This window comes from Anastrepha ludens, chromosome 3, assembly GCF_028408465.1.
Source record: "Anastrepha ludens isolate Willacy chromosome 3, idAnaLude1.1, whole genome shotgun sequence".
Classification (NCBI taxonomy): Eukaryota; Metazoa; Arthropoda; class Insecta; order Diptera; family Tephritidae; genus Anastrepha; species Anastrepha ludens.
In genome coordinates, this window is record NC_071499.1 from 99,538,629 (window position 1) to 99,562,403 (window position 23,775).

Sequence of the window (23,775 nt, forward strand, 5' to 3'; positions counted from 1 at the left end):
CGGGGAACTAATTCGCGCTCTGTCATTATCCTTCGAATAGCGCTACAGTCGGTCAAAACCGTAAATGGTTTCCCCTGAGTGTAATACCTCATTCTCTACAAGCCAGACATTCTAATTCGCAACTGTGATAATTATCAAAATCCACCTGACAATACGCAGAATCATAGATGATTTTGCTTTAATTTAAGTAATCTAAGACATCCGTAAACTGTTTCAATAACAAATATGTTGGAAAACGGTCACATCCCTCAACTACTGATAAAACCTCTAATCCACATTATTTCTGTGCCGAACAAATTCTACTATAATACGCGATTGGTTTAAGTACCATCCTTCCCTTTCCTCTTGCAACGAAATTGCAGCCGTATGACATCAAGCGAACATACGCATTCGCCAACGGTTCATACTATTCATGTAAAGTTCTGAAATTCTAATTTTAATAATTGTGGAAAAGCCTGCTGACCATTAAAATTCAACTATTCCGCTTATAAACTAAAAACAAAACGTAAAGCAAAAAATCAAAGATATAAAAACAAATATGCAATACGTTATGTATGCAAACCAAACGTAAATCAATCAGTTTTGCATGCGCAACAACTTACTACAACGGCAGCGAGGTTGAAAAACAGTGACTGAGTTTTCAACTCTGCAACAACGAATTAAAGTGAACTTTTTGGAGTTAAACTATACTTAGGCTAAGAGTATTTAGGTTTATCACTAAAAATCTACGAATACAAAAAATTTGCTTTTGAATTTACATTTGAACTCGACATCCTAGTTGATGTAGGAAACAAAAAAAAATTAGCTTAAAACATTATTTGTTATTTCGTTATTTTACAATTACTTTCCTGAACATTTGAAATGGATGTATTTTTCGGGTTTCGATCACGGGCACTACCGAATGGTAGTGACGCACAAATTATTCGGCTACAGCGAAATTGCCAAATTGTCAACCCACTAAGTTTGAAACAATTTCAGCGGTTGCCAGGAGAAAATGTGTGAGAACAAATAATTTTTTTCCTATATTCTAAAAACATGTATAAAACAATGTACAGGGATAATTTTCACTTACCCGAATTATCACTGCTATTTACACTTAAAGTAGCCGGGCGGGTATTGACATTAGTTTCATCTATTGCGTCTAATATAGGACCTTGTGATTCGGAATTAGATCCTGTTTTATTTTCATTTTTCTTGTTCGTGGCATGAATTAAGAAAAATGCTTCCACTGTTGGTTGCAATACAAGTACGGCATACTCGTCCTTTGACTCCTCCAAAGCTATTAAACATTCACTCAGAGTATTCCAGAGATCTTGTAGAGATATTATTTGACTAAGCGTAGGCATTTTGTTCGTACAATCCATGACTATAGAGTCTTCGGAATAAAAAATCTCGCGAACTTGTATGAATATTTTAAGCGTTTTTAAAAAGTATAGTTGAGCTGATGAAGGTGAAAGCAATTTTTTGATTGACGGTAGTTGCAGTTCACATGAAGGTTTAAATTTGCTTGGCGCCGAAATAATAACATTTTCTGACGTAAAACGGTTTTGCATAACTCCCTCGAGTACAACTTTGCTGTGGGTTGCATCACATTTTGTGTCTTTTTCGAGTTTATTATGAACTTTGTAGGATCGAATCTCATCAAGTAAGTTTTGTATGGCCAAACGAACTTCTTTTGCTAAACCGAATACTGCTGAACACAAGTACTCCATAAACATAGCATTCGATGCTTGGGAACACTGACTTAAGTTAACAATAAGTTTAGATATGTTATCGAGTCCGTCAACGGTTCCACATTGATGTGTTAATACTTCAGTTACCAACTGCAATTGTGAGAAGTTTTTCGAATATAATTTGTTTTTCACACGATAGCCAACACAATATTGCTTTGCTTCGGTACTGGTAGGTGATTCCTCCTTTGGTTTTGATTCAACATTAGTTACTATGCCATTATAACTTTCATCAACTTCAAAGGTTTTATGACTCAACTTGTTTTCTTCTAAGTCACTTTCCTTTGGAAGTTCACTACTAAGAGAAGCTAACAATTTAACAAGCATGTCAGTAAGTTGTGGAGATCGACATATCACTTTGTATGGTAGCATTTCTAGTAGTTTTGAAAATGGTGTATCATTAAATGATTGAAAATCCTGATTTGGTTCCTCCCACTCCCATCGTGGATAAGATATAAGTGGGAAATCCTGCATGTTCATGAGCCGCTGTGGAGTATGCAAATCGATTTTTAAAAGAACATCCCAAAACTGTTTACTATTGGTGTTATATGAAATTTTCTTGCCATGTTTACTTTTTGCTCCAGTTGAGCTATTTTTTTGTCCGCGAATGGCTGCTGCCTTTGATGTTGATGGACCTTCATCTAGTTTTATATCAGAAGTCTTTTGAGCAGGCTTACCAACATTCGAAAAACAGTTGCGTTGCATGTTCGATTCTATTATTGGAACATCTCTATCCGCTTCTGTTATATTTCCGGAACTGATTCCACTGGATCCTGACGCATTTCTGCAGTTTTCATTTGATTCGGTAGCTGGCTCAGGTTTTTTCTTCTGATCGTGCTTAAATGGCACGAAACTTCTAGGAAAGTGTCTTGCTAATACAAACAGCAAATCTAAGCAATTTTTGACTACCATTTGTGCTGCTTGCGGATTTATACTTATGTTATAGGAAGAAGCCGAATTATGATCAATGCTTTTCTGTTGTATTTCATTTATTATAAATACATTCGACTTGTAACCAAAAGCTGCATCTACTCTTAGATTCAACCAATGTGGCTTGACAATAGATAGCTCAGAATCTGGTGCTTTCTCTTCGCTCGTTTTTTGTATAATACTTATCAAAGCATTTATAATCCAAGATCTTGTTGAGGCATGATAGCATAAGTTTCGTATTACGCGATGAAACCGAGTGTAATTAATTTTTGTGTCTTCGGTAAATAAAAAGAGCAGTATAGTTGCCAGACAATCTGGATCCAGCATATTATTATCATCCTCCATGAAAAGCAGTGCAATAGGCTTGCCATGTATCTGTTGCTGATGTTGATGTACTATTGTCGTATGCTGGTGATGTTGAGCTTGCTGAGCACCATGCGCTTCATACCATATCGAGTTAGAATGCCATCTCGAATCATCGGTGAGGTTTTGTAAAGAGGATGGGAAACGTCGGAGTACGTGTGGTGTATCAACATTAGGACCGTTTCTACTTTCCCAATCGCGCCGTAAATATTGGGCTTCCGCCGCAAGATCTGGGGGTAAACTGGCAATTTGTGATTCTTCCATGTCCGTAAGAATTGCTTGCCTTAAAGATTCTGGTAAGTTTTGGAAGAAAGCCGCTGTATCAACGGGGTCGTCAGGATTTGCTGTCGAAGCAGCTTGACGTTGTTGCTCGATTCTTTGTTGCATTAAAACCTCTGTTTGAATATTTGGTGGTAAAGCAGCTAAAAATTCTGGGTTAACTTCAATTAACGAATCGTGGGCAACTTGAATTGCATTCTGTTGTGCTCTTTGACGTATGCGTTGCATCCTCAAATGCTCATTTATAACTTCTTCTCGCATTTCAGCTGGCAATGCGGCTAAAAATGAGGGATCCACACCCTCTGGTACTTGTAAATCCCCCAGCGCTGCTCGGACCTCTGCATTCATTGCGGAAGGAGGAGCTATGCTCGACGTTGCAGTGGAGGGATCATCAGTTGACTGTTCTTCGATGGATGGAACATCGACCTCTCGATTTGAAACAGCAACATCTTCAATATCTTCCAGTACAATATTATCAGAAGATATGTCAACTGATTCAATCGCAGAAAAAAGTTCCGATGCTTGGGAAACTAAATTGTCCATATTTTCTGAAGTTTGTTGATCCAACTCAGATGGCATTTCATCGCCAAGTTGAGTATCAAAAGCCGAGTTAACATCTTCGCTCAAAACAGTTGGATTCAAATTGGCATTACCTTCATCTTGTCTGCCTTCGAAATCGTCTTCGACATCCTGTATATTTTCATCCTCATTCGTTACTAAGATAGTTGGATTTTCTTCTTCACTCGAATATTCAAGTTCGCCTACATCATCATTTGATATTTGATCATGTTGATCTTGTATGTCTGGTACGTCCGTGGATAAAGCAGTATTTTCATTTCTTTCTGTAGTTGTTTCATTAGCAGACGAAGTGTTACTAGGTCCACTACTCGAATTAGTTGATTGTTGAATAAATACAGGTATGGCACTCCGACGATTAGGAGAATTGTAAGTTGTGGTAGAAACTGGCTGTTCTGTTGTTTTCGCTCTTTGGGCGTCTTTGAATGATCTAATTAAAAACGGTATTAAAAGATGTGCAACATATAAACATGCATCTGTTTGAGATTCCAAATCAAGATGTTTTGCTTCTTCAAGCCACCAATGTAAGCTATCTTGATTAAATATATCAAGTTGCCCTTCTTCAGTCGGATTATTAAACGATGGCATTAACGTACAATATTGCTGATCTAACAAAATTAAACGCCTAGTAGATTCTCGCCTTTGTATAAAACCTCCGATAGACGTAGTCTGATTGACGTTATTTACTGAACCAACATATACCGTCGTATTAGTTTGATTTCGCTCCTGATTTGTTGTGGAAATGCTTCTTAATTCAGTATTCATTGTATAATTTGTATCTCCCCGTATTGAACCAAGCCTTGGTGCAACCCAAACAGATGAGGGATTTGTGCGAACTGAACTTTCTTCTCTATTTGTTACATTATTTTCAGCAAAAGATGGGGTAACTAAGTTGTTGGGAGCACCTGCTGATAATTGGCCACTACCTCGTGAAACGGGTTCTGATAACAAAATATCATTTTGACGTCCTACACGAGGTTCTCGACTTTCAAGAGAATTCAATATTCTATTTTCTACATTAAGAATATTACTAACATTGACCACTTGTTCTCCGCTTCTACCACTAACTTCCGAAGTTTCGTCATCGGCATCCGATCCATTGACTGCTTGTTCGCCACTTCTGCCACTAACTTCCGATGCTTCATCATCAGCATCATTTGAAGCTGTTTCGGAAGATTCTGGTTCATAAATGTGGTCGAAAACTTCAATAAACTGGCGGGTTTCTTCGTCTGCATCTGTTTCACTATGGTCTTCTACGTCTTCTTCATTACCATCTTCATCATCGTCCTCATCTTCATCCTCATCATTTCGTTCATTTTCTGTAGAAGCATTTGAATCAGATTCAGATTCACTTGTACTAACTTCACCCAGCAAGGATGTTGAATTGTCTACAACTGCTGCAACAAGTTCTGATGAAGTTGATGCACCATCACTACCACCACTAACCCCACCTTCAGTGTTTCCAACTTGGTTCGCATCAGATCGGTTAATTCTTGTATCCATTCTATTACCATCAGAAGGTCCATTATTTGAATCAGAACTACGACCTAAAAATGCTACGTTTCCATTTTGCAAAAGATCATCCCAAAGTTGATCAAAATTGATTTGAGGTCGTAAATTTGTTGAAGTCAGAAGATGTGATTCACGGTCACTATCTTCAGTTTCATCATGACCAGTTGCCATAGAGTTGGTTGGATCTTCGGAGTCTAAAAATATGTCTTCACCGTTTAAAATGAAATCAAATGCCTGTCTACGGTCAGACAGAACGTTTCTAATAATATCACGAAGAACATGTTCACTACCGACAGATCCAGAGCTATCGTTGGCGGTGCGTGATGTTAGTCTCGGATATAGTCGACGATTCACAACTGCATTGCCACCATTCGGTGGCGTTCCGAAAAATATTCTCCTTGAAGATAAAGTTCCAGGAGTTATAGTAAGCCTTAATAAGATTTCCATTGGACGTAAAGTTGAATGAAATGTGGTCAATGTATTAGAATTCGACAAGTCTTTATATTGTGCAAGCTTTGCTAAATCAGTCATTACTCCGTGTCGCAATAAAATTCTGTACATATTATTGCGTTGTAAATGCACCTTATTAGAAAGCATTGGGCTCTCAATCATTATGGGTATCAAGCCAATCAGAACTTGTAAACGAATATGTTTTTCCGTATAATTAGGCTCGGTCAGAGTACGCACTATTGCTTCGTGTACCTCTTCGACCAACTTAGACTGGACCGGTGGTTGGCTCGCACAATCTGATAGTGACGATAGAAGAACTCTTGACATCATACTCACTTCCGGATCCTGTTGACGCTTAGTGATTGGCAGAAAATTATCAAGAATAAAAGAAACACATGACTGCGATTTTGTGATTAAAGGACTATCCGTCGGTGTGTATGTATATTCTACAATAATTTTTGGAACTAAGCTCTGATAGGATCTCACTGCGTCAGCTAATATTTTTAATAAAGTCGATCGCGGAAGTATAGGTTTTTGATGTGTGTGACTTGTAGATGGAATATGCCAACTACAGCAACATGGATTTATGTCGACGCTATCCGTACATTTTTTTGATGAAGATGGTTTCAGCTGAGATTTATCTAATTGTACTGAAGGAGACTCCTGCATCTTTGTCATGCAGTCATCCTGATCTTCCGTTGTAGATACCCCACCATAATGAATGCAAGGCTGTACTATTGCTCGTAATAGCTCCTTCACAGTTTCTTCCGATGATTCTTCGTTTGGTTTTGGAAAAGTGCTAGGAAAAGTATCAATCGATTTATTATGTGTTTGAGATTTCACGAGAAACCTTGATTCATCCATAGGGAAGTTCGAGCTCATTGCATTGTCTGCTTGCAATGACTGTTTGGCAGCGGTAAGGAATATAGTAGGATGTCTCGCTACCGCTGAAGATACTTGTGTGAATAAATACACAAGATCACGATGCCCAACTGGGACGGTAGCCGATGAACGGGCAACCAAAATCCTTTCAATGGCTTCTTGTAAAACTGACGGGGCTTCAAGAACATGACGAATTATAACAATCGCATACGTAGGAAATCCCATCATTCCGCAAGTTTGACGCATCTTAAGCAGTAGTGATACTCCACCATTCTTAACGAAAGCTTTCGCATTTTCATAATCTTTTGTTAAACGTGCACAAAGTTTCATAATAGATAGTTTGGTTTCGAAATCCACCATTAATTCCGGTCTAAGTAAGTGAACAAGGCAGGCTATTATGTCAGTACAATTTTCGCGAGATAATCCAACCAATTCTTCGTGCAATATAATCTTTTTGCTATGTTTTGAAAACCCTGCTGGACCCTTTTTAGAAGATATTTTTGCGGTATTTTTTAATTTTATTTTTCTTTGCCCTTCTTCCAATGAGGCAACCGACGTTGGTTGAAGGTCGGTTTCGTTGGTATGGTCAACACTTTTCTCTGGTTCGGAATCTTTTTTACAGTATGACAAATTAGTTAGGGAACGAAGGCAAACTAGTTCATCTTTATAAATGACGCCTTCACCACCATTTTTAGATCTTATGCAGCGAGTAAGAATGCTTTCCGTTTTTGTATTGGCATTACCATTTTTAAGTGAGCAAATAGCTTCTGATATTTTTAAATCTGGCAATACAGGTCTATGACTTCCTGATGCTTCACTTACTTGTGTCATACAATTGAAATTAACTGTATATCGTTGTCGTCCTATATTGATCGCTTGAGATTTTTCTCCCAGTGCAAACGCATTTTTAATCAAATTATTATTCGATTCGGTATATGAATTCCATTTACCCGTCGACACATCATACCACCTCCATTTATCACTGCATACAGCACGCATATTTTCCCGTCGCTGTAATATTATACACACGTTATCAATGGCATCAATAAATTCTATGAAATTTTGCAACCATTGAGGAGCTTGTGGTTTGACACCAACCAATGTCTGTTCCTTAAGTAAAGCTTCAGTCTCGTATAGTAAATTTACCATAACATGCATAGATTTTTCTTGTGAGACAATAGCGCAAAACTCTCTACGAATATCACTATAATTTTCATCTAAAAGTATTGTAGATACTTTGAGACGTATTAAAAGTTTCGTCGAAATTTCTCCGAAAAAAATATTTTCTAATTGAGATGTATTTGTAACCTTTTCATTTCTTATGATGTTAATTATTTCATCCATGCACTCAGTAACACCCTTTACAAGATTCATCATAAACTCGCGTTTATTTTGTTGATTATTTTGCCGATATAGTGCAGACAAAAGCTGTGTGCCAGTGTTAACGGTTTCGGGCAAATATTCCATAAAAGCAAATACTCTCTCAAATACTTCATTACAAAACTGATTAAATATATCACTTGGTAAAAGTCCAACATCGCGAAAACTACCATATTGCTTATATTTTGAGTTTACTTTTGTTACATTAGTTCTGTTAGAATTTGATCCCGAAGTTGAGGCCGAGTCAACGTCAATATCCATGTCAGCGCCAGAGGACTGAGATTGTGGCATTGAAATACTTTCAATAGTTTGAGTTTCAGTAGTGGTTGCTTCTGGATGGTTAAGCAGAAATTCTGTTGCTTGCTCCAGTGAGCGAGTGCTTCTCAGAGCATCCAAGACGTGTTGTTGTCCAAAACCCATATCAGTCAGTACTTTAAAATGACTAGCATTTAAATATGCTTCATCTGAAGATTTTGTAGATTTCTTTCGTTGTTCAAGTAATTTATCAGCATTTTGAATCTCGTCTATACGCGATTTATAACGACTGCATATCATATTGTACGACTTGATTATATGCTTTAATATTGCCATAATAGTTTCAGTTATAGATACGCCATAATTCAGAATAGGTTTACGCTTCCAGATCCGCCTAACAACATGCATAGCCAGTTGATGCATTTGTATTAAATAAAATATAGGCTCAAAATCAATCGTTTCGGAATTATGAGCACCTTTTGCAGACAAAGTATAGGGCGAGTCAAGAATCCCTCGGGGATTTACCATTTTTTCAAGCAACTGCAACCATGCATCTATGAATTCTCCAGTTCCCACAGGATATTCGTTAGTATCACTTGGGGCATTTTGCAGAATATTCCCCAACTCCAAGCAGTGGGCAAATCCAAATGAATTTGGGTTGTTATCTAGCGATAATGCCCAATAAAACATATCAAAAAATGCCCTTAAACCATTTTCTTCACAAAATTGTGAGATCATTAAGTGGAAACAACTGCGTTTGTCATCAAAAAGCATCGGTCCAGTAAAGCCCACAGAGCATATGAGGAAAGTAAGCTTCAGCTTTGGCGCTGGTTTCGATACGTTATCTTCATGGCTGAATCCATTTACTAGAATAGAACTAAGTACACGGGCGATTTCCTTGGCGTCAGCAGTGGGAATCTTATTGTTTGTACTGGTTGCTGAATAATCATTACTTCGTCTCTGTCGGGCTTGTGGTGTACCAACGGAGAGCTTCACCAAGGTTCCAAAAAGCTCTGCTAGCGCACGCCCTAAACGGGAAGAGGCTGCTAGCAATGACTTTATATATCGTAGTTGATCATCAGCCTTCATTTTAGATTTAATCGAACTTAATTTTTCCATTTTCGGCGTTGATTCCTCTTTTTCAGCATCGCTTGTTTGTTCAGTAAGTGATGCTTCATATAATCCGGATTCTGACATTTCATCAGAGCAAAGACTTAACAAAATGGTACTCTCCCATACCAATGATATATAAAGCCTAACCAGGCTTTGCAATAGTTGTAAGCCAGTGCCAGAATTTTTTCCCCAACGGCTTAGTAAAGTTACCCGCATATCACTAGAGGCATTTCGGCATAAATGAACCAAGAGAACTACGTATCCATGAACGGAACTCATATTATGTAGAAGTGGGGTGTAATCAGCGGTCGAAAATCCGTCATCTAATTTTGGACAAGCAATTAATTCATGTAAAAGTATGCTTCCCCCAGGAAAATTGAAATTTAGAATAAGCGGTTTTAGATTATCTATTATTTTTGATAGTTCTTCAAGAGCTATATCTATTACTGTCGTCTCATGAGCCAAATTCAAAATAGATTTACACACATTAGCAACGGCCTGCGCTGTTGTGGATACCGGTGAGTCAATTGGTAAATTTGCCAATGAAAGCAAACGAAGTAGAGGTTGTAAGCCCCCATGCACCACAAATTCTCGACAGTGATCCCCATTTGAGCTATTACTGAATATTGCGTCAATAAATTTCATAACGTTTAATATGTAATCGATTAAAGGTATTGCTTCTCGCTCATGATTTGACCGGACTTGCACTTGCTGTTCTATTGTTGCTCTATTTTGCCTTTGTTGTTGTTGGGAGGCAGATGACATTTCATCATCATCTTCATCATCTTCACCACTGCTATCATTTTCATTACATCTTATTTCGAGTGTGCCATCAGTATTGGCGCTTTGTTGGTTGCTCGGATTGATTGTGTTAGCAACAGAACTACTGTTGTCTTTGTGAGCACGCCAGCATATATATTTTGAGTCAGATCCAAATCGAACCAGTTCATGAAGTAAACGTACGATGGCCTCTATCGCATCTGTGCGTAAATAAGGATGGTGTTTCATAAGGTCGTCCATTGCATTACCTAAATTCGTTGATGTATCACCTAATGGGTCGGATGATCGGCGCCTACGCATAGCTACTAAGTAATCTGGCGAAAGCAATACTCTCAAGAACTTATCAAAAGGATCATAGGACATAAATTCCATTAGTCCACGTTCATTTAGACAAAGCGCTGAAAATATATTTGGCAACGAACCCAATATCTCTCTTGTTGCAGGGACTTCTTTTTGTAACAATGAGCGAAGAATTACATTTGTTAATCCAGTTTCTTGTAAAGATGATAATAATGATGGTTCATTGAAAACATATACTGTAACCACATCAGTAGCTAGTAAAAATAATGACGGACCGTAATATTCTGCATTCGAAATTATATGCTGCAACGATTTTGGCAACGAACTTTCCATTATATTACGCATACCGTTAAAATGTGCATGATCTTGAATAGACTTTTTTAGAAAATTGAGCATAGATTTCAATAAAGCTGCTCTTTGAGTGACACATGCCAGTTTTTTACCATCCAATTCATTTACAGATAATTGTGCCGAAAATGTTTCACTCGATATTCTATTATCAATTCTTGATCCCCCTTGCAGTTCACTTCTTCTCATGCAAACTGTATTATCTTCGAATGTTTCAGGTTGTGCATTGTCTCCATTTCCTTGTTCTGAAAATATATCTAAAAAGCAGGGGAAAACATTTTCAGTATATATATATATAATATCTAATTGGTATATACATAGGTATATAATATATAATATAATTGGCGCTAACACCCTTTTTGGGGTGTTTGGCTGAGCTCCACCAACCATTTCAGTAACTATGGATATATTTTAGGTTTGACTATATTTATAGGGAAATAAATTTATATTATACAATTTTGGCAATTTTTTTTGTAAGTTTTTTTATTTAGTATATGTATAAGTACATATAATTGGCACGTACACCCTTCTTGAGTGTTTGGCCGAGCTCCTCCTCCTTGTGGTGTGCGTCTTCATGTTGTTCCACAAATGGAGGGACCTACAGTTTCATTGTCTGCCGAGGGGCGACCGCTATTCGAAAAATGTTTTTCTTTATTTTGGAGATTCACCGAGATTCGAACATACATTCTCTCTAAATCCACGGTAGTCGCGCACCAACCCATTCGGTTACCGCGGCCGCCAATATAGTAGTCAATATAATTATAATATAGATCCAGATTTCAAAATTTCAAACATTTGAGAAAAAAGTTTGGTCCCACTTTTACAGCTCATCAAATTTTAATTAATTTATTGAATTTAAAGTTCAAGTCAAACTCTCGTTGACTTTGGATAACTGTATCCCCAAACGGTGTTGTGCATTTTCTCCAAATAACGAATGTACTTTTTTTAATAAAGAAAAGGCGCAACACATTCAAGGAAAACATTATCAAAAATCATCGAGAAATTTTACCACTTGCAATGGTTTATCCATAGGCTATAAAACTCAAAAATTTCCATAAAATTCTGAATAAAAAGTGCTAAGCTTTGGAGAATTTTTTTTCAATTTTTATAATTTTTTTCGTAAGTTTGAAATGTGGATTTTATAAAAAGCAAATACCCAATTTTGAAATATGGCATTTCTATATAGCGAACTAGACTTTCGTTAAAAAATAGTAAACAATATATAAACAAAAGAAAAAGAGCCAAAACTGGTCAAAATGTTCCTTCCATAACCCTTTAGAGTTTACCCCATAGGAAGGATACGAAGTGTTTGGCAATAGTAGGGTAGTGCAAAATTCTAGAACTGTAATTTACAAATAAATAGAAATATTTTTAGCAGGATGAACACGAATGGGATCGGAGAATTAAGGATTCGAAATTGAAGTGTTGTCATACTAAACCACCCTAAAATTTAGATAAAGTTGTGTTATATATAGGGTTTTTTAATAGGTGCGCTTCAACTTTTTTCCGATAGGGAGGGCGAACGACGCAATATTTTTTATTTTTCGCTTGTCATTTGTAAACTTCATTAGTATACATTTCATCAAGAAACGCTACACACTTGAGCAACGATTGCAAATCGTGCAAATTTTTTATGAAAATAATCGTTCTGTTGCTGCTACTTTAAGAGCATTACGGCCATTTTACGGTCCATTTAACAAGCCGTCCCGTTTTGGGGTTATGTGAAGTCATTGGTCTACAGTAACAAGCCGGCGACGATTTGTGAGCTCAGAGCCAATATTGAACGAGAAATTGCTGGAATTTCGGCCGATTTATGCAAAAGAGTGGTCGAAAATTGGGTTCAACGATTGGTCTTCGTAAAACGTGCACGCGGTGGTCATGCAAAAGAAATCGAATTTCATACTTAAATGTATATGTTCAAACTCGATAATAAAAAAAAATAGTTAAAAAAGTCAAACCGTTTGTGTTTTATTCAAAAAAGTTCAAAAGTTGAAGCGCTCTTACTGAAAACCCCTATATATTTATGTACAATATATATAGGGTCCGCCATATAACTTTACGGAATTAAAAATGCTATAAAAAAGAAACTACTCAATATTTTTCCAAACTGCTTTTTTTATTTTGAAGTACAATCCTTCCGGTTAATCATTGAACACAACTTCATTCATATGGCTGCCTCGGCTAGCCATGCACCATCCCATACGATCGGTCGAATTTTTCAACACATTTTCGATTGTATGCGGCTGTTCTTCAGTGCATCAATTGTTGCACCGTTTTTTGTCGGTCACGCGTTGCTTTGTCAATAAGCAACCCAGTTTCTCTTACTTTTTTCGCAAAGTAACGCACATACGCTTCATTCGGTGCTTTTCTTCTTCCCATTGCCGTACGTAATTTTCGTACACATTCTGCAACATTACCATGATTTTCAAAGTAATGTCGCAATATTTCCCAGCGTTCTTTGAGCGTATACACAACCATTTTCGTTCAGCGGAAGAATAAAACTAATTTTCTGTCAAATCAGATGACAGCTAAGTGTTACCATTCTTCAAATAATGCCTAGTTCAAATCCGTAACGATAGATGGCGGGTCCTATACATAAATGTATATATATGCATGTATATACTTTTTGTATTTATTTGAGTAATTCAGACTATAAAAACAAATTATTTTTACAGACTAATAAAGCAATTTTAAAAATGAATCCAAGATGACCTGTTCGAAAAGTAATTTGTGCTGAATTCGAAAGCTTTCAATGCATTTAAAGTATCTTAAAGTTAATTTATATGAGCATATAAAACATACTTGCCAATATAGAAAGAGAATTTCGACCTTTTAATTATTTTCCATACGGTTTATATAACAAACATTAGGTCTCCTTACAAACTAAGCATACTCTAATCTAGATCTAACATTTATGAATGTGAGAATTCTAAACTGTTCTGCCGAACAAAAGCCAATGAATGAATATGTTTCACGAAAGTAAATTTACTATCAATGATTACTTGGAAGAGGACTTGGGACTTTAATCTCCCTCGTTCCCTCGACAGTTGGTTTTACGTTACAGGAACGATCCGGATTTATATCTGGCCAAGGATTGTCACTCCAGGAGCATTCCCCAAATATGGGGAATGTCTATGTTGTTACATCAACTTTCGACTTTCGATTATTCATTTTTTTATGCTGATACACTCGTCTCGAAGATACGAGTATGTCCACGGGTATAGCAATATATATATATAATACAAGTGTTTTGCATGTTCGGCGATTTTCCGCTATCGAAAAAAATAGATCAAAGAAGTTGCAGTTTGTGTAAAAAATGGAATTAAGTGCTCACAAATACTTGAAATGTTGACAGTGGCATACGGTGAGAGTACTCTGAGTAAAACAATGTTTATAAGTGGTACAAGCTTTTCACAGAAGGTCGAGAAGATGTTAATGACGACGCTCACTCTGAACGCCCCAGCACATCAACAATCGATGAAAATATTGAGAAAGTGAAAAAAATTGTTATGGAGAATCGTTGAATCACAATTAGAGAAGTTGCTGAGGATGTCGACATATCGGCTGGCTCATGCCATACAATCTTTTCCGAAATTTTGAAGAATTTTGATCAAAAACAACGTTCATGGCTTTTGCATCATGATAATGCACCTGCTTGTAAGAGATTATTTGGCCAAAAACAACACCGTTACCATGTATCAGCCCCGTATTCGCCAGATTTGCCACACTGCATTTTTTTCCCAAGATTGAAAAAACCCAGGAAAGGACGGCGTTTTGCGACTACTTAATATAAATAAACAAATTTCTTAATGAGTTATTACCATTTGTCATTTGCTCGATATTATCCACAGAATCAGTTTTTCCTTCCAAATTCACTAGAGCATCCCTGCAGCAGTTAATTTCCTTCTCCATGCGATCAATAAATATATTCAAGCCATTGCTTTGATGGAATTTGCTTATATCAATATTGGTTATTAAATCTATCACACGAACAGCTCGTGTCACGAAAGTGATGTGCTCTAGATCGACCCCAGGCCAATTAATGACTTGCAGCAATGACTTCATCATACCACTTTTCACTAGAGCATGACCACCTGCTTCATAACTTGCTAAATGATATAGCAAGCTGAACAAGGAAGTCGCTAAAACCAATGGATATTTTTCACAAATCCCTTCGTGGGTTAAACTTGTTATACAATCGCGAACCAAAAGTGGTAAAATTCCTCCCTGGCGTTCGGCTCCAGTGTATTGAATAATTTTTGACAACCGAGAGCCTGGTCTAAAAATAAATAATAACAAAAAATATTAAAATATTTTAGTATAGTTATAAAATTAACAAACCTTGGTACATTAGGATTTCGATCGAAGTGTAGCATAGAAGTTAAAGTTCTAAGTACGGCAGCACGGATTTCAACTAAATATACATCCTCTTTGTCTATTAGTTCACATAGTTCTTCCCCGAATCCGGAATAAAGAATTTTCTCAACATTATCTTGTAACGCATTAGAATAAATCAATACAGATATAGCTTGAAGTCTAGCTTGAACAAACTGTAGACGTAACTTTTGATCCTTAAATCCCGATACAAGACGAATTCTGTGTGCAATTCTCATCTGAAATTATTGTCAACTAGTTATTGTCAAAGAAATAATTGCTAACTTTTATAATAATTTGCTATTTTAGTAATAATTTCCGTATGTTTATATTCCGACTTCATTTAGATTTAACACAACTCTAAAATAGTAGGTTTTCATTTCGAACTTTCCCAATTCTTTGTTCAGATAACACTGTACATCAAAAACAAAATAACATATTCTGCCCAGGCATTCGTATAGAGGGAACAAAAAGAAAATGTAATATATCGGCGATTTGAAAGTTTAATCCTTTCTTTTAGTGTCTTTCGCTATATTTCGGCATTTTTTTTTTTCATTATACGAGTATATAATATAATACGAGGCGCATTACCAAACTAAAAGAATTAAATCAATAAGCCCCCTTAAAATTAAATTTAGACGCCAATTTTGAAATCGCTGACATACACATACATATATATCTTTTTATTTGCTCCCCTCTAATTAAGCCGTTATCCAATCACGTGGTTTCCTATGCCGATTTACCATATCAATGTTCATGATATGGAAACATTGACCCTCTTACCTAATTTAGACATAAATTTTTAAGCCACCGATTTAGGTAAAGTTTTTGTCCTCTCTAAAACTGATTTTATTGTACAGTGTAATTGTTATATTATTATATTATATTAAATTTAAGTGTACATACTTAATTATTTCCACTAAATTAATATTAAAAAAGAAAACCGGGTGTGTATATTTTTGCATACTTAGGATGCATGCAAGTTCTTCTAAATTGTTTCTTAAATAGAAAAAAAATCATAAACCAGTGGAAAGTGTCAGTAATACAATGAACACGAACAATTTAGAATATTTTTGAATCTACTTTTCAACCTAAATTGAACCGTTAAATTTGTTAGAGTAAGCGTTAAGTGTGCAATTATTTTCTAGCAGTTTTTAAAATTTGCGTAAAGCGCTGACAAAAAATGTATTATATTTATTAAGAGCCACCACAAAACGAAATTGTTCATTTCATAGGCAGCTAAATGTGTGAATGGTTAATAATTAATTATTAAATTTAGAACAGATCACGAAGTTTCGCCATTATGAAGCTATGACGTGACCTAAACAAAATAGGATCATAATGAATTATTTCAAAAAGCAGCGGAATCATCATAACTTTATTGACTAAAAGCAAACTTTAAAAATTCTTACGCCTTGCCCATGTAAGCTTAGAGGATTGATCTCCAAGTCACGAATTTTGTCATATTACTAACTACTTGAAAAACTACCTACAATTATATAAATTAATTATTACGAGGGCCTTTTAATTTATTTATTTTTTTTTTCAAATTTAATTGTGTAAATTTTTCATTATTTGATACCAGCTGAATACTAGCTTCTTCTGAATACTAGCTCCAATATTTGAAAGCTTGTGCAGGAATTTGTAAAGTCCCCTCTAGACACTTCATCCAACCATGTGAAGATAGGCTCATTTGAAACATGTTCCGTTAATCTCTGATTTCTTATACTGAATTTTGCAATGTATTCGATCGCCACCTCGTGGAGGTTATCCAATTCCCCTTCCTATTGTAGCTCGTTGGAAAATGTAAGCTCATTGCAAAACGTTAATTCCTTGAAAATCAGCTCTTCATCACATCATTTTAAATTCTACACTGATGTGCCCCTGAGATGAAGCCACTCAGTTACAAACGTTATCACGAGCAGCAAAACTTCTGGTGTTACGGACTGTACTTAATTACATATTGCTAAATGTACGACTGGCTCGCTTTGTTAAACTCGCGTAAGCCGTTATCATGCCAATTAAGAGGAAGAAGAAACCAGGGTTGTCTTTAGAATTTGGCGCCTTTTCAACACTAAGTATGATGATTCGATATTTTGATCGAAAAGTTTGGTATTTTTTAGCATGAACTTACAATAATTTTTACTTACGAGCTTTATTTGTTCTATTTTCAGTGATTTGAAAAATTCATCTCGCCCGAAAGCTGAAGTTAACTCGTGAAAATGTTTGACGTGGATTATGATTTGATCAACTTACTTCGGCTTTTCGCGCTGAAGCACCACACTTAGCCACTGTGAAACGCTGGTACATCGAGTTCCAATGTGGCCGTCGATCCTTGCAGTAAATTCTGAGTAACGAATCCTCCTTTACCAATACGAATCCTCCTTACTCATACAAGAGAGTTTTTGAGCACTCATTAGACACCTACTGATTTCTTTTAGTTCCCAAACATCAAAAATAAAATGTGAGATCTACGTTTTCCAAGGCCTGTAAAAGCTGTTGAAGCCGTTAAAAAGCTAGTTTTGGAGGTATCCACTTTTAAGAGGTAAAAGCGTGTTGAGAATATTTTCGAACACAATAAAACTATTTCATTATAATTTCACTGCTTAAATTATTGGGCGCAAAATATAAAAGACAACCTTCGTACACTTGTTAATAACTCATGTATATAGAGAGCAACATTACCTATTAAGAAACCTATATTTGAAATGCTCAGATAATCAAAACGAACACTTTTACTCAAAATTTCTAGAATTAGTAACAGTCAGGAGGGAACAAGAAAGTTGTTTACAGAGCAAATCGTTTATTATTGATTCACGATGAATATGCATAGATTTGATAAAAGCAAACAAATTTAAATTTGAAAACAAAAAATATAGGTTGTCAAACGAACTCACACAGTTTGACAGCGGTTCTCCTAAATTGAAACAGTGCTGGAAATCTCCAATCGAATACGAGTTTAGGTATTAAAATTTAGATAAACTCGCACACGACTAAAGTGAAATAATTTATCTTGCGCTAATGGAAAAATATATAAAATTGCAATTGTCAAACAACATCATTATTTGTATATACAGGGTTTGATTGAAAAGTAATGAGTCTTCCCGCGCGTAAAATGATCGTTGGACCTTCCCTTTCCACTAGAAACCGGTCCCAGTTCGCTAGCAAGAGCGGTACAGTCAACATCGCTCCGCGCGTGAAAGCTGCTTTAAAAGTGTGTTAGAATTTTGCAGTGGCGAAAATGCAGCGATCGTTGGAGCAACGTTACTCGATCAAATTTTGCGTAAAGCTAAACAAAACGGGTACCGAAACCATTGGGCTACTCAAGGAGACTTACGGGGACCAGATCGTTCAAGGAAGGCCGGGAGGACGTCGAAGACGAGCAGCGATCTGGAAGGCCTTCGACGACGCGAACAGACGAAGATGTGAACCGGGTTCGTGAATTTTTGAACATTGACCGTCGTGTTAGTCTACGTGAGATCAGTGAAAAGTTAAATTTAACTTATTACAATGCGGGACTTCTTCTTGTTCCCGCGCCTGAAAAGAAAGCTGAAGGGGAGACGTTTCGATTCCATCGAGGCGATCCAAAAACTGTGACAGCCGAATTGAACGCGATTCCGGCGGATGAGTTTAAAAAATGTTTCCTGCAGTGGAAGGACCGCTACCAGCGATGTATTGACGCTCAAGGGTCCTATTTTGAAGAATATTAGTTGTAAAAGGCAAAAGGTTTAATAAAACTGCTTTCAAAAATAAGGCTCATTACTTTTCAATCAAACCCTGTATGTATTCGATGAAGAACGTCTCAAATCTCTTTTGGAGGAGAACGGCCGCCAAACCAGTTGTGAATTGGCGGAAAAAATTAATTGCGATCATAAAACGATTCTCAATCACGTTCATTCAATGGGATTTACCGAAAAATTGGGAGCATGGGTTCCTCACGAGCTCAACGGATAAAACAAAGAAAGTCGCCTTTAAATTGCTTCTCAGCATCTAGCCCGCCAACAAACACGTAGTAATAAACAGCGCGTTTTGTACCGAATCGTTACGGGATATGAGAAATGGTGCCTATACATCAATATGAAGCAAAGAAAGGAATGGCTTCAGAAGATATGCCAAAGCCGAGAGACAAGCTGGATCCTTCATGTAAAGAAGATATGTGTTTGGACTGGAAAGCCATGGTACACTGGGAAATGCTCAAAAAAAATGTCACGGTCAATAAGGAGCTCTACATTGCCCAGCTACACCGCGTGAATGAGGCTCTCGACAGAAAAGGCCTGATCGACATAGACAAACCATACTCCTTCACGACAACGCCAGGCCCCATGTCGCACAAGTCGTCAAAGCTGCACTCCAAGAACTCGAATGGGAGGTCCTTCAGCATCCGCCGTATTCTCCAGAGCTTGCACCGGCCGATTACCATCTTTTCCACTCCCTGTGAAACCATATGAAGGGCGTTACCTTCGCTAGCAAAGAGGTCCTTAAAACTGGCTCAACAACTGCTTTGACACCAGACCAGACGAGGTTGTTAACAGGTTGTTTGGTGATATACCCGACACTGGCGGGGCTACTATTACTGTTAACAAACAAACAAACAAGGTTGTTTACAGCAACGGCGAATATAAAGGATTTTCCAATAACAGGTGTTATTTTGAATAGCCCGCTATTTCAGTAGATGTCACTTTTGAAGCTGTCATTTTTTGATATTTGACAAGTGGAAATTACGCCATTAATAATAATGAAACGATTTGGCAGAGACGGTTCGTAAAACTCGAACATTTTTGGATCATCGTGAAGCACCTTGTCGGATCGCAATACAGAAATTGGTGAAAAAATTCAAGCTGTTGGGACAAGTTAGTGATGTGAAGAATAAAACCCGAGCACGTCGCTCAAGAACAGCCGAAAAGATTGCTGTTGTAACCGAAAGTGTTGAAGAAAACCCTGATTTGTTCATTCCTCGTCGTTCTTTGCATAAATATTTGGGTCTTAAGGCTTATAAAGTCCAGTTAATACAAGAACTCAAGCCGGCCGATCATCAACAACGTCGTGTTTTTGCTGATTGGGTCGTTAAAATTCATGTAATTGATCCGAAATTCCATCGAAAAATCATCTTGAGTGATGAGGCCCATTTCCACCTCGGTGGCTTCGTCAACAAGCAAAATTATCGGATCTGAGGTTCAGAAAATGCAAGAGTTATTGTTGAAAAGCCTCTTTATCTTCAAGGAGACTGTTTGGTGCAGATTATGGTCCGGCGAAGTCATTGCACCTTACTTTTTCGAAAATGAAGCTGGAGCAACAGTTACGGTGAATGGATTGCGCTATGGAGAGATGATTAACGATTTATTTTTTATGGGCAGAATTGGATGGTATTGATCTGGACAACGTCTATTTTCAACAAGACGGCGCACAGTGGTCAAGTAGCCCGACGTTTTGGCCAAAAATCCCAAAATCGAAAGTTACCGTTTGAGGTAAAGCTTCATATATTCGTCAACAGATGACACTGGAGCATTAAAATCCAAAGGGACAGATGTTTACATTGAACAGATGTTGCGTGGTGAACGCTCAAAAGTGCCATTTGTCGGGACTCGCGCGAGACAGTACGCATGCACGTTTTCGAGCGCCACACAAAAATAGTTGCAGATTCACCATTTTTCAACGAAAAAGGGCAAACTAAAAAGGATGTTGTTCGGAAAGGTATGTAGATTACGAAAATACTTTACTGTAACCATATTGTTGTATTTTTAGAGGCAATATTAATGACGCAATACAAGCCTTTTTTCCCTTTTTTTTTTTTAATTGAACTTCTTCTCGTAAATAATTATTTTTATTGCCACGAATTGCCGCGGAGATATTTACGTTTCCTAGTGCAGAAAAGTATACAGATTTCGAATCCGTTTAGATCTTGCTCCCGCGCTATCCCCGCTCGTCAAAAATACGCTTTCTTTGCAGCAGGTCGCTGCCGAGCTTGATGCACGTGTTGGGGCATTTGAGCCGCGGGGGGGCGATCGAAACTGGTTTTATTTGTGTGTATGCCTGGGAAATGTTAGGAATGAATGTAATATATGCAGAGTGTTTATTTCTACTTTTATCTCAATTTCTATAGTGAATATTGTTATTAAAATAATAAATAATTATTAATAAATGCAAAAGAGTGATAAAAATCATGTTTTGATAATCTTAAAAAATCATATAATAATAATAATAAAATAATTATTGTAATAAGTATTTTTAAATGGTAATTACATTATTATTTTAAAGTATTTTTTTTTTTTAATAGGATTCAAGAGAAAAAATTTTTCATGGAGAAGGAGGAAAATATTCGATGCCATCCATGATGTTTTTCTGTCAGAAAAATTTGATAATTTAATACAAATTATCTGTAATAAACTAATGGACGACGCAATACCTTCATATGTTATCGAAGAAAAATCAAAAATGGCTTTGATTAAAGTTATTTCTGTTTTGAAAAAGGAATGGAAAGATGCTCGCAGTACGAAAAATCGTTTCCTGGAGAATAATAAAAGCTTGTTGGACTATTCAACGAGCGTAACGGTGAATAGTTTACATAAATTTAATATACATTAATATAAATATATTTATATTAATTTATATACATTAATGAAGTTTTCAGACAGCATCCTTGATGTGAACAATGACGAGGAGATATGAATAAATGTATGTTCTTCCTATTAAAATTTAAGTTTATTTCATAAATAAATGTATGATACGTTACTTTCAGTTTAAGTGTATTATTTTTCACGACATATTTTCCCCCCTTTTAATGTGGCATATTCTTTTGAAAATCGTACGTCTACTGTCGAAATCAAAGACTCCAAAAACCTTGGTAATGTGAACTTCAGTAAAATCTGAAAACTTTTCGCAAAAACTGTCCGCCATTTTGAATTTTGAAATTCTGATCTCATATTCACAATCAGCGACCCCAAAAACCTCGGTAATGTGAATTTTAGTAAAATCTGAACACTTTTCGCGAAAAATGTCCGCCATTTTGAATTTTGAAATTCTGATTTCATTTTCAGAATCAGCGACACAAAAAACCCTATATGTAAAAATTTCATAAAAATCGTACTATTGCTCTTTGACTTATTGTTTTCTGACCAAAACGTCGGGCCATTTGACCACTGTGCGGCGCTACGTGCCACAGATGCAACGAAACCATTGATCTTTTACAGGACTAACACCTCTTTTTGGAAAACCCTTTAGAATTGATTTACTTATTGATATAATTATAGTTTTTCGATTAGATAAAAGTCTTCGGTAAAAACGCTACGAACTTATTCCCCAATCTAATATACTTGATTAGCGCTGGGTGTTTGGCTGAGCTTCTCTACCACCCTCTATTTGTGGTGCGCGTCTTGATGCTTTCCCACAAGTTTTATGCCGATTCTGAACGGCAGATGATTTATTACGAAGAGCTTTTCCATGGTGGAAACACACTCGGAGATTTGCCATTGCCTGCCGAGGGGCAACCGCTATTAGAGAAAAAGTTTTCTATCCTTCGGTGTTTCATGCACGGAGATTCGACCCTGCGTAGTTCTGAATGGTAGTCACCCACCAACTCATTGTATACTCATTGTATACTTGTCCATAATATCCATGACCTGGGAACATTTTTATCCTACCAAAGCTTACCTTAACTGCTTCGGAGGGATTTTTCATATGTCCACATATCGCCTTCACTACCTCCGAGATGGGCAAACCCTTGCAGGTATTCACCATATCAGGTATCTCCAGCAAAACAACTTGTCCATTTTCATCAGAGTATTCAATAGAAAGTTGATATAGAAACTCCAATTTCGGTTTTCTTATACAGCAATCTATCAAAGCCAAACCATAATTTGGATCTCCCCAACGCTTAAAAACATAAATTAATGTGAAGAAAATTAGTTTAAGTTAAAAGTATATATAGTTAAAAATGTATCGATAATTACCTCAGCTATGTTATAGAGCTTCGTTAAAAGCATATCCTTTTTCTCCAGTGATAGACGTGGTATGAAATTGCTTCTTTTAGAAAACATGTAGAGCAAGTTTAAAACTGCCAGCACAATATCCATATTCTGAGAAGACAGCAATTGAGTCAAATGTTCAACCGAATTGTACAGATGCCGCGAAAAAGAATGTTCAATTAAAAGCGTAGTGAAATTTAAAACGAGGAGTAACAAGCGAACATCCTGAAACGAATTTAAAAATATTACAATATTAAAAACTAAATTTTTATGAAAAGTGTAACGAATGCAAAAATAGATTTTTCATCGCCAAAAGGCGATGAATTACTTTATATTGTATAATATACTTTTACTTTTTTTATTTTTTATATTGTATTTTTTAGACAGTTATATCTTAGTCGATAGTTACTCTACTTCTCGTTGTAAACAGCCTGTAAGAAACTTGTGTTCAAACACTATAATATATTGTTGCAATAGCGAAGTTTCGCGAACCGACTGGCAACAATAGCGAAAACAAAAACATGAATTAGCCTTGATGGCCA

The 23,775-nt window shown here is 36.6% G+C and overlaps 1 protein-coding gene across 1 annotated transcript in view; it reads right to left on the reverse strand.

The window, feature by feature from the left end:
• Window positions 1-23,775, reverse strand: part of LOC128858592 (E3 ubiquitin-protein ligase HUWE1) — a 62,559-nt gene that overhangs the window by 12,656 nt on the left and 26,128 nt on the right. The window contains exons 2-6 of the mRNA XM_054094991.1: window positions 23,219-23,458; window positions 22,920-23,141; window positions 15,240-15,511; window positions 14,720-15,177; window positions 1,073-11,155 (exon numbers count right to left, since the gene is read on the reverse strand). Of these exons, the coding sequence (XP_053950966.1) occupies window positions 1,073-11,155; window positions 14,720-15,177; window positions 15,240-15,511; window positions 22,920-23,141; window positions 23,219-23,458 (11,275 nt within the window). The remainder of the gene's footprint in view (window positions 1-1,072; window positions 11,156-14,719; window positions 15,178-15,239; window positions 15,512-22,919; window positions 23,142-23,218; window positions 23,459-23,775) is intronic.